The sequence below is a fragment of the Plecotus auritus genome, assembly GCF_963455305.1.
Source record: "Plecotus auritus genome assembly, chromosome: 3".
Taxonomy (NCBI): Eukaryota; Metazoa; Chordata; class Mammalia; order Chiroptera; family Vespertilionidae; genus Plecotus; species Plecotus auritus.
In genome coordinates, this window is record NC_137772.1 from 217,280,160 (window position 1) to 217,306,901 (window position 26,742).

General features: G+C 50.6%; 1 protein-coding gene across 4 annotated transcripts in view; it reads right to left on the minus strand.

The window, feature by feature from the left end:
- Window positions 1–26,742, minus strand: part of LARGE1 (LARGE xylosyl- and glucuronyltransferase 1) — a 448,143-nt gene that overhangs the window by 68,890 nt on the left and 352,511 nt on the right. For all 4 annotated transcript variants that reach the window (XM_080661445.1, XM_080661444.1, XM_080661446.1 and 1 more), the window contains exon 7: window positions 13,667–13,771. In XM_080661445.1, the coding sequence (XP_080517571.1) occupies window positions 13,667–13,771 (105 nt within the window). The remainder of the gene's footprint in view (window positions 1–13,666; window positions 13,772–26,742) is intronic.

The window sequence follows — 26,742 nt, forward strand, 5'->3', positions numbered from 1 at the left end:
TCTTCCCTGAATGAATATGTAGGGAGAGCGCAGGGGCCAGGATGGCAGGGAAAGAAAGAGGGGTGTCTACACAGCCAGGAGAGAGAAATCATGCTTTATGAATGAGCCAAATATTGATTCTTACCAGGGCAACTATAAAAGGGAGAAAGGACCGGGAATGATGACAACGCTGACGATACCTACCATTTATCAGGCAACTGCTGTGCACTAGCGATAAGGTGCTTTATTCAGATGGCCTCAGATTCTTACCACAAACCTGAAAGGCAGGTGGAATTATCCCCCTTTTACAGGTGAAGAAACTAAGGCTCACGCATGGCTTGTGAGTGGCCAAAGCGGTCTCATTCTTTGACCTGCACTCTTTCCACCATGCGTGTTGCCTCCTGGTGTGCGTGTGTGTGTGTGTGTGTGTGTGTGTGTGTGTGTATGTGAGTGTGTCAGTGTACAAGCTCATTATTAAATACTAGAGGCCCAGTGCATGAAATTCATGCACGGGGTGGGGTGTGTCCCTCGGCCAAGCCTGCACTCTCTCCAATCTGGGACCCCTCGAGGTATGTTCGACTGCCCATTTACAGGGATCGGGGTATGGGGGTGTGGCCAGCCTGGGTGAGGGGCTGAGGGTTGTTTTCAGGCTGGCCATAGCCCCTTCAGGGTGGGGGTCCCCGCAGGGGTGCCTGGCCAGCCTGGGTGAGGGGCTGAGGGCTGTTTTTAGACTGGCCACACCGCCTTCAGGGTGGGGGTCCCCACTGGGGTGCCTGGCCAGGCTGGGTGAGGGGCTGATGGCTGTTTGCAGGCTGGCCACACCCCCCAGCGACCCAAGCTCCCAGCCCCTCCTTTTTTTCTTTTCTTTTCTTTTTTTTTTCAGTGCCTCCTTGAGCGGAGGCCAGGGCCGGCCCGGGCGGGTGGGAAGCTTGGCTTTCTCCATCACCAGGGGCAACCCAAGCCTCCTGCTCGCTCCAGCTCTGTGGTCGCTTCCATCTTTGTTGGGTTAATTTGCATACTTGCTCCTGATTGGCTGGTGGGTGTAGCAAAGTGATGGTCAATTTGCATGTTTCTTTTTATTAGTGTAGATGGCAAAACCTAGTTGAATCAGCAGCTTAGAGCCCAAGCAAGTCAGGTAGCTCCTGGAGGAACAGAAAGTAAAGGTTTTAAGGACTTCAGAAGACCACAGGCCATAACCAGATGGCCTTGTAAAAACCTGGCAAGGAGAACAAGCATGAAAGGCCAGGAAGGGTGGGGCAGTCCTGTGTGAGGTTGAAGCTGCACCCATAGGGTGGGGCCTGAGCTGGTATAGGTGAGCCCTGGTGACCAGCCGGAGCCAAAAATGACTTAAGTCAGCCACTGTTTCATAGTAACTTTGCCAACATTCCCTCCTGCAGGCAGAGCACCTCTTCTGTCTGCCCCTGAGCCCAGCAACTAATTTCTCAGTAAAACTTTCAGCCAAGGGAACACCAGAAGCTTCCATTATGAAAGCCTATTTCAGGGGAGGTTCTGCCACTTTTTCCTTCCTCCCTCCCTCCCTCCCTCCCTTCCCAAGCAGCTTGGCTAGAATGGGCTTAGTCCATTCAGACCAAGCGCTTCCTCAATTCAGAAGGAGAAACTGAGGTTTGATTACATAAAAAACTAGCCAAGTGGGCATGAGCTATGAGCCTCCTTCGAACCAGTGCAGTGCAGGTTTCCGATTAAACCTTTCATTCCTCACCTCGGCATTCCTCACGTGTGTTACAGGGCATGCTGCAGGATGCTGAGCGGCATTGTGGGAAGCAGGGTTAATGAAGTTAACCAAGTTTAGGAGACGGGGGTTAAACAGAGTTACAGTGTTGGCTGTATCAGCGTGTATGAGCCCTCTGTCCTCCAGGAATCTGGTCAGATATTGCCTCTCCCTTCATTCTGGGTCCTTCCTGGCATTGTCTGCATTTTCTCTCAGTTCTCCCCCAGCACCGCAAGGGCTGATCCATGAAAATGAAGAACTGTTTATTAGTCCTTTAGTGTCTCCTATGGCTTTGCTGGTCTGAACTGGAGCAACCTTAGGTGGGCACTGAGCGGGCTGCTGTCCAGGAGGCCCTGGGGGACACGTGGTTCTCATCCCACAAATGTTTAGGAGAATGGCCCTCATGATTGCAGCTTCCTTCTGCTTTGAAGCTTACAGTTCTCTTCTTATGCATGACCCAATAGAAGGTGAGTTTATTAAAAACCACTTAATGTAAAAACCCCTGCTGATTTCATTTGGGAATCACTTTTGATCACATAAATGAAACGCTCCACTTTTTTGCTTTTTAATTTTTTCCCCCCTCCCAAAGCTCTTTAGCAGAGAGAGCGACCAGAAATCCTTCCATCTGAAGCCTTTCTGGACTATCCTGGGACTGTTGAAAGTGTGGATGGAGTACAAAGGGCTGCTCAAACCTTATAAAAGGTTGGTCGTCATTCACTCCCTCATTCATTCGTTCATCCATTCACTCACTCATTCATTCAATATCTATCATGGGACTTCTAGGTGCCAGGCATCAGACATGCAGAGATGGACAGCACAGCAAGTCATAGCTCTCAGGAGTCTGGGGGTGCTCTGGGAAGGCAGGGTTGGTTCAAAAGGAGGGTGGGGTCAGATCTCATGTCGTGGGGAGTGGTCCCTTAAGAGAACAAAACTTGGCCCTTCCTCTTCTTTCACTGCATAGGATGTATAGGGCTAAGCACATAAAGGGTTTGGAAAACTCTTTTTAACAGGTATGCAGAGGAATTCTATAGGCAGACTTTTAATTTAGGTCCCCTTAGAGCAGCTGTGGGCAAACGGATCCGGCCCGTTCGGCTGTTCTATCTGGCCCGCAGAGCCGAAAGAGCGGAGGGTTCTCTTGCTCTCCCCTCTGCTCCTTTACTTTGAATTTATATTAGTTCACACAAACACTCCATCCATGCTTTTGTTCCGGCCCTCCGGTCCAGTTTAAGAACCCATTGTGGCCCTCGAGTCAAAAAGTTTGCCCACCCCTGCCTTAGAGTCACACCTGCACCCACTACCCTGCTATTATCCCACACTCTTACACCACAGTTTACTCAGTTTCTCCATTTTACATAAATCAAATGGCCTTTTGGCTCAACACCATGTCTGGGAAATCCATTCACATGATTGCATGGAGATGTAAATGTTTTCACTTGATGCTGTGTAATAATAACCTAGAACATGACTATATCTCACCCTGGTTACCCGTGGCGTTGCTGATGGACAGCTGGTTGTTTCCAGCTTGAAAGCTGTTATCACCACACTGGATCATGTCTTCTGGTGTCATCCGTATGCCTCTCTGCTGGGCTCTCACCGAGGTTGGATGTCTGGCCACAGGGAGTACACACGTCCAGCTTAAGCCGCTGGTGTAGAGTGGTTCTTCCTACATACACCCCCACTGGTACTGTGTGAGTTCCAATTAGCCCACGCTCCCACGAATAACCGCCATTGCCCACCTTTTTGCATTTTAGACCTTCTGGTAGGTATGCGGTGGTATCACATTATGGATTATCATTTGCATTTTTAATGCCGAATGGGGCTCAGCACCCCTGCAGATGTTAACCGCCCTCTTTTAGGAAGGGTCTGTCCACGTCTTCTACTCATTTTTCTGTTGGTTTCTCTTGCCGGTTGGTGGGAGTTCTTTGTGTGTTTACGGGGCAGAAGCTCACTGCTCAACGCTGCTGGACCTTCTGGGTGCAGGGTGCTCGATGCCCACTTGGCTAGTTTTTTTATGGAATCGAAGAATATTAAGCAGGAAGAAACCTCAGAGGTTAGTGAAATTCATACCCCACCCCGAGGACACCGAGGCTCAGAAAGGCTTAGTGGGTGGCTCAAAAGAACGTAACACAAAGAGAACAAAGCTCAGGATCTGAGGTCCCCACCTTCCCCCCGCATTGTCTTCCTCCTCCAACTCCCCACTTTTCTCTGATCAATCTGTTTAAACTCACCCCGGCTTTTCTTCCTCTTTCTAGGCTCATTTACCAAATGAGGGGGATCATTCCTGGCCAACTGTGCAGCCCTGAGAAGCCTCTACAAACAGTTCCTCTTAACCAGAGATGCTTTGCAAATCACGAGTTGAGGAACGGTGCCGTTGTGGGTTGAATTGGGTACCCCAAAAAAGATCCATTCGATTCCTGCTCCCAGTACCTGTGAATGGGACCTCATTTGGAAATAGAGTTCTTGCAGATGCGATCACGTGAGGATGAGCTATACTACAGGAGAGCAGGGTCCTTGTAAGAAGAGGAGAAGAGACAGAAACAGACGCAGAGGGAGGAAGGCCTTGAGACGCTGGAGGCGGATGCTGCAGGGATGTGACCACAGTGAGGGGCCACCTGGGGCCACCAGCAGCTGGGAGAGGCCAGGAAGGATCAGGGCTCAGAGACGTCAGAGGGAACATCGTCGGGCAACACCTGGACTGTGGACTTCTAGCCTCTAGAACTGGGAAAGAATAAATTCCCATCCGAGCCACCAAGTTGCGGTACCTCAGTATGGCGGTCCTCAGGAGCTGACAGCACCAAGCCTGCAAGTCCGCTTGCTTCGTCTCAAAGAAACACACAAGAGCAACTCGATGCCCAAGTACCCCAGGCTGTTGTCTGGGGCTAAACAGATTTGGACACATTATCAGATAATCATTACATCCCAGGGGTAAGGATTTTTCTCCTTTAGACAGCAGGTGACAAGACAAACCTAAGGCAGGAGCAAGGCTTGGGGGTTGGCTCTCCTCCCCAGCTCCCAGGAATCCCACCAGGAGATGAATGTCTCTCAGGACTGGCTCAGAGACAAGACAGCCTTTCCCAGGCAGTCCATCAGAAAGAGGAGATCACAGACACCGAACAAGGCCATTCCGGCCACGCCCAGGCCACTGCAATCAAAGCGTTAGTTATTAACGACTCTCCCGCTGTCTCTTCCAGTAAGAATAAGGCGTTTTCTGCAGTTGTTCAGGGGAAAAATACAAAGAGTCCAAGACTTTGGTCTTAAATCACCACTGAGCAAAAATGGAGCAGATCACAATGGGTGGAGAAGCCAGCCGTCTGTGCAAGCATAGAGGAGGCCCCAGCCTACCTGGGGGCCCGGAGCCCTGAGGGCTTTCCATCAGATGTTGAGAAATAACTTCTCCCCCATGGAAGTCAGGTCTGCTGACCAGCTCGCTGGCATGGAGCATTTAATGTTTCATGAATAACAAGCCTGCCTCTCCCTCCCTGTCTGGCTGGACGCTTCACTGCGCGAGATGTCTCATTTGCTTACCAAGAAGGGCAAGGTAGCTTGGCTGGCAGAGCAATTCGGACCAGTTGAACGTCGGCTGGAGCCTGACCGAGCGCTGAGCTAATGGACCGCAGGAAGGGCAAGGAGCTTTTTGCAATTTCCACTTAAACAGAGAGAGCCCACACGGAAGGGCACCTTTTTTTAATCCTCACCTGAGGATATATTTTCCATTGATTTTTTTCAAAAGAGTGAAAAGTAGGGGGGGAGGAGGAGGGAGAAAGAGAGAGGGGAGAGAGAAACATCCACATGAGAGAGACACATTGATTGGTTGCCTCCTGCACACGCTGCGACTGGGGCCTGGGATTGAAAAATCAAGGTATGTACCCTTGACCAGAATGGTATCTGGGAACCTTTGGTACACAGGCAGACACTCTAACCATTGAGCAACACCAGTCAGGGCACAGTATGCATCTTTTCATCTTTCACTCGTTCACACGCTCCAAGGAAACGCATGCATTGCATCAACATCCACTGAGGTACGTAGAGCTCAGCCGTCTACGCTGCTTTCGCCCTGCATTCCCACCCCCCATTTACGGAGACTAAAGCTTTGGGAATGCCTCTGACATGCCCAGGTCCACGGTCTGCCCTTCTCTGCCACCCTCTGTGCCTCAATCTCATCACCCACCCACCCCAAATCTGGCAACCCTCAGTTTGTTCTCTGTATCTATGAGTCTGTTTCTGTTTTGTTTGCTCACTTATTTGTTCTTTAGATTCCACACATACATGAAATCATATGGTATTTGTTTTGGGGTATGGTCCAGGTGGGTACCAGACTTATCAGCGGGATCACTTTGTAAATTATATAAAGGTCTAACCACTATTCTGTATACCTGAAACTAATACAATAAAATAATATTGAATGTCCACAGTACTTGAAAAAAAATAAATTGTAAGCGGCACTTAAGAGATAAATGCATGGAAAGTACTTAGCATAGGGCTTGGCATAGAATAAATGCCCAGTGAATGTGAGCTGGTGATATTAACACCATACATGGATGGCACCAGGTTATAAGACGGTGCACAGCTGTCTAGTCCTGTGTGTGTCTGTGTGGGGGGAGGGGCTGCACAAATTCCCCCAGGGCAGGTCTCAGCAGCCTCGCTACCAACCTCAAGCACTGAGGCTCCAAGAAGGGACTGGGACTAGGCTTACCCACTGGGCTCTGTCATTTACTGGCTCTGCTAACTGCTGACATCAATTAGCCTCTCTGCACCTCCATGGGCTCCTTTGTAACGTGGGGATTACGTGAGCTAATGCACATGAACGCACAAGTCAAACCTAAGAGATGGGCACCGTGACCTTGAGAGACCTCCCGAAACCAGATGCCTCTTCTCATCGTACAAGAGTCTTCAAAGAATCCGTGCACTGAATGAAGGCCAGAGTATGTTCTTTATGGCGGGAAGATTTAGGATCATCTCCCCGCTTCTTTCCCATTCACTTCAAGTGGAACCACAGGTATCTGGATGGGGGTCACGCTCCTTAGCTCTTGCTATGCTAAGGCCAGAGTGGACACAAATCACTGACCTTGCACGGGTCAGCAGAGGGGAGCAGAGACATTTTCAGGGAATGGCTTTCCCTTGTACCCATGGACAGGCCATGTAATTCATCTAGTCCCAGGGCTGAAGTGCGAGAGCCAGGGAGAGGTGCTCATAGCATGGAAAGGGCTCAGCTTCACCCAGTCCTGGCCCAGGCTGCATGGCTTCCAAGGCCTGGCCGGCCCTTTTAGTCAGAGATCATCTGCCTACATCAACAGAAGCTGAAGTGAGGTTTCTGCGTTAGGTGGTTCAGTAACCAAAGGACACAGACTGGGTGAGTGTCAGCAACAGAAATTATTTTCTCACGGTTCTGGAGGCTGTCAATCGAAGTTCCAGGGCTGGTGTGGTGGCTCTCATTGAGGGCTCCCTTCCTGGCTGGAAGACTACCCTCTCACCGAGTGCTCATGCAATGCAAAGAGCCGAGGTTTGAAAAAAAATCTCAGCGTGTCGCCAGTTTCACAGAAATAACCTGGAGGCCTGGCTGGGAAAGACCCGGGCTTACGAGGACTGCCGTGCACACCGGTGGTGGCCAGCTGGTGACGTTTCCCACCACACAGGCTTTCCCAGCACAGGAAACAAAGCAAACAGGGCACGCTGTGAGGGCACTGGCTGGTGCACAAGATTCGTGAGACCAAAACACGAGTTGTCTCTGCGGTTGTTTACAGTCCGGGCTCACATCTGAAAGCTGTTTCTCTTTGGCTATTTCTTGACCGAGGAGCTGGCCAGGCTCCCAGGGCTGGTCCCATAGCACTCGTACAGGTGGCCTTCAGTATACCCCCACGGGTAAGAGGGGGAGCTGGAGCATGGGAAGGGGCCCATGTGATCACATACCCACTGCTCACATGGCAGAGAGAGATAGAGAGAGAGAGAGAGAGAGAGAGAGAGAGAGAGAGAGAGAGAGGGCGCCATTTCTCTGGTGTCTCTTCTTCGAAGGGCACTAATCCCATCATGAGGTCCACACCCTCATGACCTCATCTAAACCTAATTACCCCCAATAGCTCCCCCTCCAAATACCATCACACTGTGGGGTACGGCTTCAAGACATGCACTTTGGAGGAACATAATTCAATCCATAGCAGGTTCAAACCGATTCTTTGCAATTTACAGACTATTCCCAGTACAGAAAACAAACACACAACACACACACATATCCACACAACCCTGTTCAGTTTTGAAGTGGTTTACTTTTTAAAATATTAGTTCTTTTAAATAAATATTAAATTTTAATCAAAATGTAATTGATTAAAATGTAATTGATATTTAATAAATAAATATTGCTTAAAAGTTTTATCTACCTGACCTGTGACACATTTGGTATTTTCTAGCCTATGAAAAATTTTAATATCTATAATATTTGTTAGATCAGTACCACTTCTTAGACTCCATCGTGTATAAATACTTGCATAAGCCAACAAACATGAATATAAAGGATGTTTATGTGTGGTGTGGTTTATAATAGGTAGGGGGAGAACCTAGGAACTGAAACACCGATTAATAGGAAATAAAAGAAATTATGGTACATTCAGCAAATAGAAAAACTATGCACAGTCCTTAAAAAGAAAGAAGAAAATGCAACTTTATGTACCAATGTAGAGGATGCCTAACATTTTGTTTTGAAGTAAAAAGCACATGTGACAATGAAAAAGGAGATGCATATATAGTGAGAAATAGATAATTACATATGTGGAAAGAGGAAAGTCAAGAATATACTGCAAACTGCTATGGTATTTAAGTTTGGAGAAAGTGATGGGGGAGGCGATCTCATAGACTGCTATATTTCAGTGGTATGCTGGTAAATGTTTAACAATTGGATTTCTGAAAAGAAAGAAAGAAAAGCCCTGATTTATAGCGTCTGCCAATTTCCATGGTGTAAATACTCCCACCATGGCATATTTTAAGCTACTACTGCAATGTCACTGAACGGAGCTGGGAGAGATGTGCAGTAGCTCATCATTCCACAGTATTCCCACCACACAGATACAGCAGAGGTAATAACCTTAAAAGTACTGATAATAGTAATACGACTAGGAAGTAATGAGTGTTGAGTATTTATTAACTTTTTTTTTTTAATATATTTTACTGATTTTTTACAGAGAGGAAGGAAGAGTGATAGATAGTCAGAAACATCGATCAGCTGCCTCTTGCACACCTCCTACTGGGGATGTGCCCGCAACCAAGTTACATGCCCTTGACCGGAATCGAACCTGGGACCTTTCAGTCCGCAGGCTGACGCTCTTCCACTGAGCCAAACTGGTTTTGGCGAGTATTTATTAACTTTGTTTTTAAAATTATTAGCTGGTAAGTTTATATAATTTGACTTTTAATAGTTGCCGTGCTTAATAATCAGATCTCACATTTTCTGAGAATTTAAAAATAGACTCTCACAAACCACGGCTCCTGAATGTCACTGCATTTCTAGACTATTTATCCTTTTACAAAAAAATATGGGGATGGATTGTTGTAAAAATATATTAATGTAGTCTGTCCCGAACACCAGCATGGTAGCCTCTGACCACCTCACTAGGTCTCCTACAGGTGCCAAGCCTGAGCAATTATATGCTGAAGTCAATATTATTTTACTAGGAGCCTGGTGCACGAAGATTCGTGCATGGGGGGTGGGTCCCTCAGCCCGACCTACACCCTCTCCAATCTGGGAGTCCTCAGGGAAGCCCTCTCCAATCCGGGAGTTTCTGTCTGTCTTTGCAATCATATGAGCGAATTGTCTGAGACCCCAACCCTATTTGGTTTGTTGCTCACAGAATAATAGAGGCATTATTTTTCTTTGCTTCATTGGTGGAGATTTCCTGGAAGTTTTAGGATATCTTCCCTTTAATTTTTCCTAGACACTCTGATTTTACTTATGTCTCTCACCTTTGCTTTCCCTCCATCCCCCACCGTAACAGTAACTTGCTCCAGGCTCATTTTGCTCTAGTGTCTAGGAGATCTGTCTGCCACCAGAACTACTATTCCCAGAATTCCCGGTGCTTCTCGCATGCTTGGTTTTTCCCTTCCTGCTCTGTCTCCGTCCCACAGCCTCCTGCTCTGCCAAGTCCTCCAAGCTGCCAACTATCCCTCTCTGCTCTCCGTCTGGTGGCTTGGGGAGTCAAGTTCCCCAAGCCGCTCCACTCTCCGCCGGCTCTCCCACTCTGCTCTCCGCCTGGTGCCTGTGTATGCAAATTAACCCTCCATCTTTGTCGGGTTAATTTGCATACTCACTCCTGATTGGCTGGTGAGTGTAGCGGAGGTATGGTTAATTTATATGTTTCCCTTTTATTATATAGGATAGTAAACTAGAGGCCCGGTGCACAAAATTCATGCACGAGGGGTGGGTCCCCTTAGCCCAGCCTGCACCCTCTCCAATCCGGGACATCCCTCTCACAATCTGGGACTGCTGGCTCCTAACTGCTCACCTGCCTGCCTGCCTGCCTGATCAACCCTAACTGCCCCCCCTACCAGCCTGATAACCCCTAACTGCCCCCCCCTGCTGGCCTGATCACCCCTCACTGCCTCCCCTGCTGGCCTGATCACCCCTCACTGCCCCACCGTGGCCTGGTCACCCCTAACTGCCCCCCCTCCAGCCTGGTTGCCCCCACCTGCCCCCCCCTGCTGGCCTGGTCATCCCTCACTGCCCCCCTGCTGGCCTGGTCGCCCCCAACTGCCCCCCCCCCCCACCGGCCTGGTCACCACAGGCAGCCTGCTGTTCAGTCGTTTGGTCATCCCTCACTAACCCCCTTGCCAGCCTGGTTGCCCCATGCAGCCTGCTGTTCAGTTGTTTGGTTGTCCCTCACTAACCCCTCTGCCGGCCTTGTCGCCCCACACAGTCTGCTTTTTGGTCGTTACTGTTACTGTGATGGTGTCCCAGACAATTTGCAGATTCCTCTATTATTAGTATAGACTAGAGGCCCAGTGCACAAAATTTGTGCACGGGTAGGGTCCTAGACTTGGCCAGCAATCAGGGCTGATCGGAGCCTTCCAGCTGCCGGCCAGGGCCTTCCTTCGGTCCGTGCCTCCCCCTAGTGGTCAGCACCCATCGTAGTGAGTGATTGACCTCCTGGTCTCCCGTTTGAACTCCTGAGGGGACGCTCTGCATATTAGCCTTTTATATATATATATAGATTAATTTCCTTTAATTTCTTCTTCATATTATAGTCAGGCCACTAGATTGATTTTTTTGAAAATTATATATGTAGATAGTGTAATAATATAGGTAATCTATGTATTTTGTCCCAGGATTGTAAAATAGGCGTTCAAAACATGTTACAAAAATGGGACATGGCCACTGGATAAACAAGGCATTTTCGTTATTTTTGTGCATGACCCTGAGCAGAGAACTAAAATGGGGTCAAATAAAATGATGCAAAGATTGGCCTAAATCAGATACAACTCACCAGAGATAAATAGAAAGCCTGTGCTTCAGGCACAATAAATCTCCTACCGACGTCCAGAATGGGGACCCTTTGGCCGAATCATCATTCGTGGGGCTTTTCAGTTGAACTCAAGTCCAATTGGAGCTTGATGTGCAAACGGCAATAAAAATCTACACAAAGTTCTCAAACGTTCGCACGCCTCAGAGCCATGGAGGGGACGTGTTTAACAGAACAGCTGCCGGCCTCATCGCTAGAGATTCAGATCCACTCTCTCTGGGTGAGGGCCTGAACGCTGATGTTATAGACAGGCACTCTGATTCAGAAAAGTGGCACCAGTGTCCAGGAGGAGGCTCGGACCTCTGACAGTTTGACAATGTCCAGGTCAGAGTGTCACCCTCAAAAAGAGAAACTGGAGTTTGGCAACTTGCCCACTGTGGTTCCTAAAAGGTCCGGCGTCGTGCACCGAGCAGAGAGGCCCTGGGAGGGCTGGCTGGAAGGCGAGACAGAGCAGACTCCTGGACCTTCTGCTCTGGAAACTTCCTGGATGCTTCTTCCAGGGCAGGTTCCTTGCCAAGCCCTGGCGAGACCCTTCAAGGGCAGAGTGGAGGATTCTACATTTTCACAAAGGATTCTTGATCCGGAAACCATGCAAGTTCATGCTGAGAAATTTTAGCTCGTCATTAACACCGCAGGCCCCTTACTTATCCGTCCACTATCTAAGCTTTCGCTTGCAGCTTATGAAATAGAGATAAGAATAGCACCTGCCTCCTGGGGTTAGCGTGCGGATCAAATGAGATTAACACCTATGAAGCACCTGGCACCGTGCCTGGCCAGGGCCCAGCTGGTGTGCAGGGCACTGCCCTCACCATTAACAAAGTACTGCAATCCTCCCACACCGGCTACAGAGAGCCACTGCTCTGAGCCCCGTGGGTCCCCTCCACCTCCACTCCTCTCAGGGACTCCCCAGAATTCCCCACCCCCCTGCAACTCAAGAGTTAACCCGGCACAGCCAGGGGGCCCCCAGGAGGTAGATGAAGGGGCAGGTGGTGAAAATTCAGGCTCTCACTAACACCTGGGAGGTGTTAGGAGAAAATGAGACAGGGAGGCGTGCGTGGTTACTGTGGCAAATGTCAGCAAAGGAACGTCCCCACGTGGAAGGAAGGCCTTCAAACAGGGCTCCCTATCTGCCACCTCTGCTGCTCAGGACATCGGCTCTGGACCTTTCTTTCCTTGCCCTAGTCCCGCTTTGACCCCGACTCTGATCCCATCTCTGAACTCTCACCTCTGGAAGCTTGATTCTCCTCCTTTTTCCTTTGGCCCCTGGGATCCTGTGTTTGACCTCTCTAGAGTTGGACCCTGGGCTCTCAGAGTGAACTCTTTGGTCCTCCCCACTATAGCCTCCAGGACAGTTTCACCCATCACCTCCAGGTGGCGCCATCCCCCGAGGACACTGGTCCCAACTCAGGACAGCTGGTCTCAGAGGCCAGGCCCCAGCTGGCCTGCCCCACCTGACTGCTCCCTGAGCTCCAAGTTCTAGTCCTGGCACAGGTCCCGGGTCTGCATCCTCTGAGAACAGGGGCCCAAAGCAGCGGCAAAGAGGACGGAGGGGAGGAGGCAGAAGGATCCAGAGTGTTTCAAAGACAGACACTGGCAGGACCAGAGCCCAGGGGAGGGGCTGCCCTGGCTTCCTGGATTACATGCTCCATGAGGTCCCAGGCTGTGTCTGGCCCCCGCAGCGCTGGGCCTAGTGCACAGGAAGCACTCAACAGACAGCAAGTGAACAAAGAATGAATGAGAGCATTCTTTCTATTAACAGATAGAAAGAAAAGAGGAGACGCAAGTTGGGGACTAGCAACAGAGGAGAAGAATGGACTCGATTTCAGACACATGGTGTTTAACGGCTGTGGCATTCCTAGGCACTCATTACCTAACATTTCTGCCTTTCCTCCTCCAGGCACGAGGCCAGGTTACACCCTGTGAAGGTGGGCATGGCCACATGACATGCTGTAGCCAACGACATATCAGTCGAAAGCCCGTCACATCTGACCAGACGCTTTCAGAGCCAATGGGTCACCTGCTACTTTGCTCCCTGTGCCAGCTAGTCCCCATCCAGGTGAACCCCGGATGCTGACGGTGGCACCGGTCCCACCCACCTAACATGGACATGGCCTGTGAGCCAGGAAGATAGGGTTCTGTTGTGTGAAGAAACTGAGACGCTGGGCTTGTCACTGCAGAGTGATCTCTAATCTATAGTAACAGAGCCAAGGCACCCACAGGTCACCCTCATAAAGGCCCAGTCTGCCCTGAAGGTCAAGGGCTTTGTGGTGAGGCTCCCACAGACACCATGTCCCACAGCTACTTGGCCTTTAGGGGCAGCACTGAGAAAGGGCTGGAAGGCTCCCAGGCCACCAGGTGGCTTCACCTGTGCTGTGGCTCACCTCTTCTCCTCCAGGAGGGAGCAGGAGTCCTACATCGCCCTTTGTAATCCCGCCCCTCCCCACCCCTCATGACCTACCTGTATTGTAGCCCCTTCCAAGGGCGGGCCAAGGGCGGTGATTCTTCCACAGGTTCCCCAGGTACCAGTCGCTCTGGTTCTCCACCAAGCCCAGGACCTGCTGGCCTGTGAGGGACAGAGAATGCAAAGGTCTTCAAAGAGGCTGAGCCGTGGGTCAGCAAGAGCTGAACAGGAGGCAGAGTAACGGCAAATCATAGCAGAAGCTTTCATTATTCTGAGTTTTTATCAGCTGCCAGGCTCTGACCCAAGTGCTTGACTTGTGTTAACCTATTTAATTCTCACACGTAGGCACCCATTTATTTTTCGTATCCCCATTTTATGGAGGAAAAATGGAGGCTGCCCAGAGTTGCTAGTTAAGTTGCTCAAGGCCACACAGTTAATATGCAAAAAAGCCAGAATTCCAGACCATCCATCCATCCATCCATCCATCCATCCATCCATCCATCCCTTACCTCTTGCAACACATAGTTATCGACATACTATGCTTCAAGTGTTTCGGTCCTAATGTTTCCCATTATATACTATCTCGCTGGCCTTCTGGGCATGAGTAGGGATCATTTCCTCACATCAGAGGAAGAAGCGAGCCTTGTTTAATGAGATGGGACCCACAGAGAAGAGCCACCTCTTGGCCACCTTCCCACAGTGATTTTACTCTCACCGTCCACCAGCCTCATGCCAATGTGACATCAACTCAGGAGTGTCTTATGCAGGAACAATTGCTTCTCTGTCCCCAGAGCAAATCCCTGAGCCTTTTAAGTAGGGTCAGTCAGGCATCAGACCCAATTGCCTTCTACTGACAACCTAATCATGCACGCCAAGGTGTTTTCTTATAATCAATACCATTTTACAGACTAGGAAACTGAGGCTCACAAGGGCTGAGGTTTGCACAGCTAGTGATGGAACCGGCATCTACTTCTCTATTTGCCTGACACCCAAGGTTTATAACAGAAATTATAAATCTGTATCGTTTTTGTTGTTGTTAACCCTCACCCGAGGATATTTTTCCATTGATTTTTAGAGAGAGTAGAAGGGAAGGAGAGAGACAGAGAGAGAAATATCGATGTGAGAGAGACATATGGGTTGGTTGTCCCCGCCCCCCCGGCCCCGAAAAGGCCTGACCAGGGCTGGGGATCGAGCCTGCAACCGAGGTACGTGACTTTGACCGGAGTCGAACCCGGGACCCTTCAGTCTGTAGGCAGACATTCTATCCAGTGAGCCAAACTGACTAGGGCAAAAATCCACATCTTATACAAAGAGAAACAGAGGCTTAGAAAGCCTAAATAAGGGCTGAAGGTCTAATAAGCACTCTCTTCTCTAGCTAACGAAGGCCTCCTGGAATTAACATTCTTACGCTGTTGGCCGACCTGAGGAATGAAGACCTTCCTGACCGCACAGAAGCCCCTCCCCTCCCCCCCCCCCCCCCCCGGGCTGGTAGAAGAGCAGCGGCTCCCCCAGAACACGGCGCTGGGTGATAGAGAGCCTCCTCAGTGAGGTGACAGCTCCCTGAAACGATGCCGTGTGGGTTTGCTGTAATTTATTTGATCAATTTATCGAGCTCCTATCTAAATCAACACCCCAGCACAAATACATAAATTAGAGGCAGGGAAAAATACTATCACCCACTTTGTCATTCCGCATGATCACATTCAAAACTCGTAGGATCCCCCAGAAACACACCGCACCGATCCAGGAAGCCGAGAGCCCTCCATTCCACACGCAACAAACCCGGGATGCCGGTGTAGAACACTCAGATCTGGAGGGCACGGCGCCCTCAGCGGAGAGAGCTGTGTGCCCAGTCCTCCAGCTGCGACCTCATCAGAGAGCCCAGAGGCTGTGGCACAAGGCAATGTGGGGTCCTTGGGGAGCTGGCTCATAATTCCTGGTGTCCCTGCGTTGATGCTACAATTTTTGGGGGGCATGATGAAGGTGCCATGTCCTCAGAATGGACACACATCGCCACTGACAATGCCTAGGAAGTAGTAAAATGGTCCGTGGGTATTTACTCTTATCATCACACCCAGAATTCCCGGCTCTATATATTGCTACGTCTGCTTGGCTTCAGTCTTGGGCAGCCTCAGCCGTCTCCTCCCTCCCTTAGCTGACATGATTCCTACTCCACCTTGATGTTGGTTCGGTTGACTATCGATTGAGAGTTTGCTGTGTCAGACACGGCACAAAATACTAAGGAATCCAGACAAACAAAATGTAGCCCTTGCTCTACAGGCAGCTGGGAGAGGAGACAGATGAACAATTACGAAGCTGCGCGGTACCTGCGGTGACAGAGACACGGATAGGCCAGAGGAGGGGAGGGCCTGGATGACTGACTCTGTGGGGGAAGGTGGGCGATTCCCGTTCCGCATCTTGGCCACCGTCATCTACCACCTCCTGTCCCGCATTGCCGGCCCCCCTGCCCTTCCCCTTCACACAGACTTCCAAGCTCCCAAGTTTCCCCTAAAACTTTTCTGATAATGGTGCTGCCTCACAACACCTGTCTAGGCGGAGCGTCCCTCGGTCCTCCCCACATCCCCCCGCCCGCCCCAGTTACAGTGCAGATGGGACAGGTCCTCTCTCACAGCCCCGCCACATCCCAGCTCATCAGCCACGTGGCAGCCACCACCGGGTCTGCAGAGGTCCGTGTCTACACCTCAACCTGAATGATGCAGACACACCCTGGGCCTGACAGCCACCCAGAGGCAGCCTCCCAGGAGCCTCTTGGGGAGAGGACCCGGGTTCCAGTGAGCTGCCTCCCTCCCTCTGCCTCTCAGCATCCTCACCATCATCTCATCTTCTCAGGAATCATTACAACAAAGCACCGTGACTAACAGGAAAGGCTCTGTCATTGTTCTCCGTGCGGCCCTGCGGTTATGATGAAGTGCACTGAGCCCCGTATTCCTTACTCCAGGCACAAGTTAACTTAGGAAAATGAAGCTGTCTTCTTTGCTTATTCATACATCACCACTAACAGCCAGACAAGAGCGAACAAGCTTGCTATTCTGCTGAGCCCTGGTGTCCTGTCACCAGCCAGCAGACAGATGGCTCCAGGCTGGGGCCTCCCCTCCTCCTCCTCCTCCCTCAGCTCTGGTTCCCGGCAGGGCTCCTGCTGGTCAGAGGTGAGGCCCAGGAGGAGGGATTGGTGATGCTTCCACGTGGCACATGAGGCGTGGAAAGGGCAGGCTGCGCATTCACCAGCCAGGTAGGAGGAAGGCAGCGTCGTCCATCAGAAAAAGGGTGTTTAATCCCAACAAAAGAGGGTTCTGGCCCCAGTTCTGTATGGCTTGACTAAGGTATAACCTCCCTGAGCCTCAATGTCCCTATTATAGAGGCAAGAACAGAAATTATCTCCTGCCCCCCACTAAGGGTGGCAGGGATCAAATGAGATAACATATGCGGTGCCTGGCTCATGGTAGATGTCCCACTAAAGACATTTCTCTTCTTTCTTTGTTAGTCATTGTTCTAATGTCGTCCCATTCAAGTGCTGTCACTAGCTGTGAAATGGGGAGTCCTTATGGCAGATCAAATTTAGGGTTTTTTAAAAAAATATGTTTTTATTGATTGCAGAGAGGAAGGGAGAGGGAGAAAGAGATAGAAACATCAATGATGAGAGAGAATCGTTGATCGGCTGCCTCCTGCACACCCCCTACTGGGGATTAAGCCCGCAACCTGGGCATGTGCCCTTGACTGGAATTGAACCTGGAACCCCTCAGTCCACAGGTCGATGCTCTATCCACTGAACCAAACCGTTTTAAATCCTAGCTCTAGAAATCATCTCTCTTTCCCTCTCCCCACTCTCCACCCCAAGCCTCTCTCTTACCCCAGACAATCAGCAACTCCCGAGGCAGTAGAAGACAGGATGCTTAGTAAATGGTAGTGTGAAGCAAGAGGTTTTCCTTATTATAGCCACCCTGCACTCAGACATACATTGGTCACATGGTCACATAGTCCGAAACTCTGGCAGGCTAAAGATCACATCCTGACCTAAGACCTAAGTTATGTTTCAGCTCCTGAGCCCTAAGGTGGAACGACCCCGGGCTCCCTTCCCATGGGACGAGACACAGGGACATGGGAACAGACCTCCGAACTGTCCTCAAGACCTGAAGAAATGATTCTTGACCCTTACCTCACCTCTGACCAATCAGCTCCACGCATGACACAAGCCCCTAACTCTTGACGTCTTGTGGTTTTGCCCTATGGAATCTGTAACCTACATGCCTCGGGGAGTTCCGGCTTTTGAGCCTTAGCTTCCCGTTCTCCTGGGTGGCGCCATCTATCGATCACACAGCCAACATTTCTCCACCTCGATTCTCAGTGTCCAGTGCTTGGCTCTGCGAGAGCCGAGTGGGTGAACTCTCTCCTCTGAAACACTGCACAGAAGGAATCTGCAAAATGTGGCCACGTGATCCCCCCACACTCCTGCGGGCGCTGCTCCCCACCTCCCGTGGGCCTTTGTGAGGCCTTTAGCTTCTGTGATGCCAGCTTTCTTGCTTGTCTTCCTGCCTCTGGACATGGCCTTCCTTCTTCCAGGGGACCTCCCTTCAATGCCGGTGCTCCCCAACTCCTGGCCCTGGCCCCCTCTTCCTGCTCTACATTTTATCCCTAGATCCCCGGATGATGGGAGCTACCCCAATGGCTTCAAACACCCCTCAGAGGGCGGTAACCACCCATCTCCATCCCCAGCTCAGGCTACTTTCCAGCGCTTCTCACTCTTAAACCCAATGATCCGCTCACCACCATCACTTGGCTGTTCCACGGTGACCTTCAACTCAAACCGACCAAAACTGAACCCATAATCTCCTCCCCCTAAATAACAGTGACACTGCTTATTGTGTGGTTGGCAGCATCCAGGTTGATCTTGTTTCCGAAGCTGGGAACCTGTAGTCCACCTTGACACCGCGCTCTCCTCGATCTCCACATCCTCGCCAGGAACAAACCCTACAGATTTTACCTACTATCTCTCATCACCTCCTCCCTCGCTCTACCATTCCCCCCCCCCCCCAATACCTCTTTCCTAGGTTCCCTCAGGAGGTGTGTACTTGGCCACCTTTCCCTCAGGGGAGCTCCTTGCTACTCCACTCAGCTTACCCAGCCGGAGAAAAACTTTTCAAGGGAAAGTTGATGATTTTATTTCTTGGTTAAAAAGCTTAATGCGCTTGGGACCCAGTGCAGGGGTCCTCAAACTTTTTAAACAGGGGGCCAGTTCACTGTCCCTCAGACCGTTGGAGGGCCGGACTATAGTTAAAAAAAAAAAAAAAAACTATGAACAAATTCCTATGTGCACTGTGGGCCGGAGACAAGTTGGCTGCTAAGCAGAACAGGCAGCAGCACCCGGCGGGCTGGATAAATGTCCTCGGCGGGCCGCATGTGGCCTGCGGGCCGTAGTTTGAGGACGCCTTCAGTACAGTATGGGTGGACGGATAATAGATGCATGGATGGATAGACAGATGAATGGATTGCTTAATGAAAAATAAATATCATCTAAAAATCACCATCCCAGCCCATTGAACTGGTGGAGTGTGTCAAAATGGGGTGGAGGTGGATGCACCCTAGGCAACGTCTCCAGGTGAACACCAGGAGCAGGTAGTTGTAGTGCCGATCGGATGCTTCCAGAGCTGTCGCCTTTCTCCCATCCCCAGGTACCGGGTGCAGAGAGAGAGACTGCCAATCACGACTGCCCATCAAATCAGCTGTGCTTACACTGGCAGGTGGGTATTAAAGTGTTATACCCAGGGGCTGTTCTGACCATCAGCAAAGAAAGCAACGATGCCCTTACAACCTCATGTTTATTGTAATAAGCTGCTTTAACACAGAAAGGCTTTAACGGTATCATTTAACACATGTCTGAGTGCAGGGTGGCTATAATAAGGGAACCAGGCAGTATCACACGACCATTTACTAAACATCCTGAAAGAATCGCTCCCCTGGCGCCCCAGGCTGGTGGGTGCTAGATAATAAAACATCTCTGGAGAAGATGCAACACGAAAGGGTGAATTTCCACAGCCCTGAATGGGTTGAAAAAGACTGTTCCTGAACTTGCACTTCTCACAGCTCCAGCGAATGCCCTCTGGGGTCACGGAAGCTCCTAGGAGGTGTGACGGTCTTAGTGATTATTCTGGAGCTGGCCCTTGCACAGGGGACGCCCCAAGAGGGGAGCAGGGATTTAGGAACACACACCATCAGCGAAGCACTGGGCCCTGCTGCTCGTGTTTCTTCTACCCGTGAGCGTCTCCCACGTGGCCCTCTTCTCCCCTAGACGTAAGGATGACTCTCACCTAGTTTTTCAGTGGATGCAATCTCGGGTCAATGTTAGTCCCTCCGTCCGTCCTCTGCAGAAGGGTTAAGGGAGCTGTTTCAGACCTGGGGCTTGTAACCAGGTTTGTGTGCCCCAAGTTCACATGGCATGCCCTTGAGATGGAGTCCAGGCGCTCTGGCTAAGCAGGTCCCTTCGCCCATCGTTTTGTTTCCTGGGGTTTCAGTTGCTTGATGAGGTAAGTGCATCCATTGCTCAGCCTGCCTGGATTTCATCTGGAGATAAATACCCACCCTTGCCGACCTCCATAGCTGAGGGTCAATCCCTTCGGAGAGGAATCAGAATCTGTGTCAATCAAGAAGGCGGAATTAGGGTGAATGAGTGAAGATGAAAGGAAGATAGATTTGGGCTTATTATGAGCCAGACCGTAAGTCGCCATTAGAGTTCACCGACACAGAAATGAGCCGCCTTTCTGGGGAAGCTTCGAAGCGCTGGGATTGTTCTGGAAGAGGCTGCACATCTCAGCAGGTGTTCACCGAGGTCCCACTGTGCACCAGGCTCAGTGCCAACCTCTGGAGACACAGCAGCGAAGGGAGCAGACCCAGGACCCGCCTCCTGGATTTCATGATCTCTCCAGGGAGCTTCTCAAATGGTTTGGCCGCCGACCTTCCAGGCAGCACCCCAAACTGAAGCGGATCCTCCCAGGGTCAGGCCTGGGGATTCTTTTTTGCAAAGGAACCCCCAATAATTCTGACGCACAGCAGGGTCGGGGACCTGGGGAGTGGAGGTCCCCAGCAGGCAGGCTGTGGGAGGGCATTCTGCTCGGGGCAGAGGAGGAGATCTGATGACCTCCCCAAAGGACTGAGATCTCTCTATTTAGGCCAGCGACGAGTTTTCTCACTGTCCTCCTCACGGACTGTCCGCAAACACGTGTGTGTGTGTACGTTCTGGTCCTGGAACAGGAGCCTGGTTTTCCCAGGCCAGCCCTCTCTTTGCAAGCACTCTGCCCCGGCACGGGGATGCATGCTCTCGGGCACTGTCTCAGAGGGCCTGACACTCACCCACGAGGTGGGCACCCTGCTTACCTCCATCTTTCAGAAGGAGAACAGGGTAGGGAGGGACAGGCATCTGTCAAGGGCAGGTGGCTGGGAACCACAGAGCTGGGGCTTGTGTTCAGCTCTCTCTGTTGCAAACGCTCATGTTTTCACCCTGACACTCAAGGTCAGGAATAATCTGCAGTCGCATTTCTCTCCCCAGGGGAAGGCGGGTACCACTGTGGGCCCGGCTCCGAAGGACACGAGAGGCTGGTAGAAAGGCTGGTTCTGACGTATCTGAGTATCCGACGTACCTGTCCCTGCCTGCACTCCTCCTGGGCTACAGGCAGGGGCCCAGGACAGTGCAGAGCCCTTGCTCCCACGGGGTCCTCCGGGTCTAATTCCCTTCAGGTAATCCCAGGGCAGTGCGCTGAGAACTCGTCCCACCCAGGGTGTCCAGGGAGAACAGGAAAGAGAGGCTCGAGGCTCAGAAAACACAGCAATCCGAGCCCAGATAACAATTCTATCTGCCAAGATGTATGAACAGGTCCCCTGCCACCTGTCCCCGTCCCAAGTCAGCCCCGAGTGGGCCCACATTAACGTAACCGATGGCACAAAAACTCCCACTCAATCTCAAACAAGGATTTCTCTCTTCCTTCCCCTGTGATCTCTGTCTTTGGAAATAGGAAACAGGAAACAGGAAAAAGGAACGCGGGCAGAGTCAGCTGCACGGCTCTCTTCCAAAGCTGCTGTTACCACGCGACTTCTGGGCCAGGCGGCTGCGGGCACCTCCCAGGGGACACCTCCGGGGGCGCGGAGCGGCCTGCATCCTTCCCCAACCTTCCTCCCGGGACTTCTCGGATCTGCCTCTTCTTAAAAAACACAATCTGTTGGCATCTTTCAGTGACTTCGATCACAGACACCCCTTTGAACCTGTAATAGCAGCGCCCGGGAGCAATGGTCTAATCCTCTACTGGGGGTCGCAGGCACAGCGCGCCTGCAGGATCCAAGGTCCACATTCATGTTCCCACTTCCCAATCGCTACCCGTGCCGTGTAGGCCAACACGACTGGAGTTTGGAGCTCTAGCTTTTCTTTCTTTAAAAATGATGACAACATACACCCTATTTTCATGAGAAGGTTGTTTGAAGAGTGACATGTAATGCTGTAAACTGTAAACTACAGCTCAACGTTGAATATAATCATTAGTGCTAAGCATTTCTGGGTCTTATGTAGCTATTACTTCATCTTCCTTCCTTATAGCATTTCTTAGGTTACACCATTATTGCACATCGATGCTCTATTATGCAGAGGCCAGACGCTGAACAAACTTCATTCTCTGAAACACAGCCTAGAACAGGGGTGGGCAAACTTTTTGACTCGAGGGCCACAATGGGTTCTTAAACTGGACCGGAGGGCCAGAACAAAAGCATGGATGGAGTGTTTGTGTGAACTAATATAAATTCAAAGTAAAGGAGTGGAGGGGAGAGCAAGAGAACCCTCCGCTCTTTCGGCTCTGCAGGCCGGATAGAACAGCCGAACGGGCCGGATCCGGCCCACGGGCCGTAGTTTGCCCATGGCTGGCCTAGAAGGTGGAGGTGACCAAGGAGGCCCCTGCATGGCTGAGGAGTCAGGAAGCTTAATCACAAAATCTCTTTATACTCTTAAGGCTGGTTGCTGGGCAGATTATAGACATGGTAGTCCTCATTTCAGTGAGGAAGGGCAGGGAGGAAGTTCAAACCAGAGATGCTAATGGATAAAGAATTACCGGCCTGGGACTACTCAGCACAGGGTCCATGAAACTTCCATTCTTCAAGACTCCCTGTCATCCTCTGCTCAACACACGCATTGAATATAGATGAGAGCCAAGTTCCATGTTGGGCTGCTGGGATGCAATGAGGAATGAACCCTGAGGTGGCCCCTGCCCTCGGTGGAGCTTGCGGCCTCGTAGAAATTAGTCAGCTAGGGCTGCGGTAACAAGTATCACAGCCACAGACCAGGGTGGGGATGGGGGTGGGGCGGAGAGGCCCTGAAACATCAGAAATACATCTTCTCTCCGTTCTGATGAGTCTGAGATCAAGGTGCTGGCCAGGTTGCTTCTGCTGAGGCCTCTCTCCTTGGTTTGTAGATGCCGTCTTCTCCCCATGTCTTCCCACTGTCTCGATCTGTGTCCTAATCTTCTCTTCTTCCAAGTCCACCAGTCATATCAGCTGAGGGCCCATCCTAATGACCTCAATTTATCTTCATCTTTCTAAAGACCCCATCACCAAATACACATTCTGAGGTGTTGGGAATTTGGACTTCAATCGATGAACTTGGGGGACGTGATTCAGGGTGAGGTCAGTGACAGTGGCACTCCCGGGTGTGGGATGTGACCCTGAAAGGGCTGGGAGGGAGAGGTCCAGCGTAATAGCAGGGTCCAGGAAAGGGTGGCCAGCCAAGGAGGCTGTCTGAGGATGTGAGGATAAACTGATATCTGACAGAACATGGGAAGAGTGTCAGGGCAGGGGGAACAGAGTGTGCTAACAGAGTGGGAAGTGTGAGGAGGACGAGGCCCGTGATGTCACAGAAAGACGTTCAGTATTTGTCCCTGGTCCCACCTCCGGCGCAGAGTTCCTGAATTTCCTGAAGTGTAAGAGCACCTTCTGTCCTAACGAGGCGGCTCTGGGCAGGACTCCAGGCAGCTTCAGTGGCCAGGAAAGGCAAGCCTGGATGGAAGCTAGAGCTTTCACACCAGGTCCTACCCTCAGGGGAGAGCGGAGAGGGGCTGGAGACTGAGCTCACCAGCAATGGCCAACCATGATAAAACCTGCAGACAGGTTTCACCTAAACAACTAAGACAACTAAACAACGGGGCTCGGAGGACTAACGTGAACACATGAAGGTTCTGGGAGGGTGGGGGCCCACAGAGGGTACGAAAGCTCCACGCATCCCCTCGCCGCCATACCTATGCGTCTCTTCCATCTGGTCCCTGCGTTGTATCCTTTATAAAGATAAATAACCCACCAACAGCAAGTGAAAGTACTTTCCCCAGTTCTATGAATTGATCTAGTAAATTACCTACCTGAGGAGGGCTGCTGGGGAAACCCCTAACTTTATAGCCAAGTAGAACAGAATTGTGGGTAACCTGGAAGTCTTGTGGGATTGAGCCCTTAAAGCCTGTTGCCTGTACCAACTCCAGGCAGCAGCGTCCGAGCTGAAATGAGTTAAGGGACACCCACTTGGTGTCCTCAGAGGACTGGGGATTTGCTTAGTATCAGGAGAAAAAAAAAACCAAACCTCTCAAGGAACTAAAGGCCAGTGGGACTGACACAGACCAAGGAGAGGATGGAGGGCAGGTGAGGCTGACGCTGGCAGACTGGGGCCTTGTGGGTCAGGGCCCAGAGTGAGGGGGTTCTCCATGTGCGATGAGCACATCGGGAACAACTAACATCAACTTAGTCCCTGCCAGGTACTGTGCTGGAGGCCACTTAATTCTGTGATCAACCTTGAAGGTTAGTATACTTATTCCCCTGACAGGTAAGAAACCCGAGACCCAGAGATGCAATGGAACAGCCCAGCTTTGCACAGCCAAGTAATGAAATGATAGAGCTGGGATTCGAGTCCGACCCCAAAGCCCAGGGTTGTTTTTCTGGGAGTGAAGATACTAGGAGAATAGAGGGGATTAAAAGAAGTTTATTATTGTTATTTTTTTAATCCTCGCCCGAGGATATGTTTTCCCCTTGATTTCTAGAGAGAGTGGGAGGAGAGAGAAAGAGAAACATGGACATGAGAGAGACACATCGATAGGTTGCCTACCAGGGCTGGGGAGCCTGCAAACAAGGTACGTGCCCTTGACCAGGAATGGAACCTGTGACCCTTTGGTCCACAGGCCAACTCTCTAACCACTGACCAAGCTGGCCAGGGCTAAAAGAAGTTTTATATACCTCAGAGGTGTTAGAGGTGGCACAGAGAAGTGATCCGATTCTGAGAACGTATGCATGGTTGGTTTATGAATTTAGACAAATTACCTGTCTTCTGGGCATTTCACTGCACATTTACAATCAATCAACAGATAACCAAGTGCAGGAAAAAAGGAGGTCGTATTGTTCACTGAATATACAAGTACTGGGCACTGTTTTGGACTCTGGGTGACATACCCATAGATAAGACGGTCCACCCTCTCAGGAAGACTGTGGTTTCATCAGGAGACAAAGCACATGACCAAACAGGTAGCCTGAAACCTGTGGTATAATGGGGGCATGCTAAGAAAGAGCAGAATTCAAGACATCAGAACACCATACAAACACAAGGTCTTAAAATACTACATCTGGACGCCCTGGCAGGGTGGCTCATCATCCTATACATGGAAAGGTTGCCGGTTCCATTCCTTGTCAGGGCACATACCCCGGTTGTGGGTTCAATCCCTGGTCGAGGCTCATGCAGGAGCCAACTGATCGATGTTTTACTCTCACATCTATGTTTCTCTCTCTCTCTCTTTCCCTTCCTCTCTCTCTTAAAAAAAGAAAAAAAAAAAAAAGAAAAAGAAATCAAATACATTCCCTCAGATGAGGAGATATATATTACACCCGGAAAACACCTTAGAAATCATCTAGTGCAAGCTCTCCACGGTATAACGGTTGGAGGTGAGCTACAATGAGAGGAGGTGACATTCTCAAGGTCACACAGCTGAGCGGAGACCAGAACCCTTGGTTCTTAACAAAACTGTGGTTCTCACCACTTAGTATCAACTTGAAAGTAAAGGCCACTGCAATGTGTCCTGGAATGGGGCGTAAGGATGGACCCTGGCTTCCTGCAGGCCCTGACAGCAGGCTTTTCTCACCTATACCCCCCAAAAGCTGAACAGCAAACACGCCACACACACCACAGGGAAAAAGCTGCTGGGTTCTGCTGGTGAAGCCACTCTCTCCGAGCCTGCTCGCCGCTGTCCTAGGTTAGATCCTCTCTTGGCAAGCCAAGGGCAACACACCCATAATAGGCGGCTAATGGTCTGCTCTTGGCAGGGCACTAAATCACCAACAATGACAACGAACAAGACCTTGTCATTTAATAGTGTTGATTTCTTTTCTGATGGAGACTACATGGAGGCTTCCAAGTTCAAGGTAGAAACTAATTTGGTCTGGCAAAGCCACAGAGATGGCTGGGCAGTGGTGGGAGATAGCTGTGGCGGGGGAGGGGGAGACATGTGTATGTAGATGACCACTAAGCGATATTTTTAACAGGGAAACAGAGACTGCATTGCAATCTAAATGTGCTCATCCATCCATTTGTTCGTTCATCCACTCATTCATTCTTCCAACAGTTATTCATTGAGAAACGAGTATGTGCCAGGCCCTGTTCTAGAGTCATAAATACCAACAACAAAGCCAATGAACCAAGCCTCTGTCTAATTGGCACGTTCATTCTAGGGCAGCTAGATCATGAAGAGAGAAGTTGCCAAGTGGTGCTGAGAGATGCCATGAAAAGTAAAGTGCATGGCAGAGAGAGCGGGTGATGGGATGGAAGGCTACGAGAGAAGATGAAGGGGGGAAGGAAAAGCAGAGTTGAGGTGACATTTGAGGAGGAAGGACGTTGTCCCTTGCTCCGAGGAATGCCAGGGAAAGAAGAAGAAGTGGCAGATGAAGAGAAGGCTGTGGTGCTGAGGCCTTCAGGAAGGGGCCTGGGGGCGGCTCCTGCACACCTGTCCCAGGTGAGCTGGCTGCATGAAAAAGCTGTTGCCGCAGGCTTGATCTGGAGAAAGTCACTGATTTAGTATTGATTGGCAGGGGAACGTCGCCCTGGAATGACCTTTCTTCCTCTT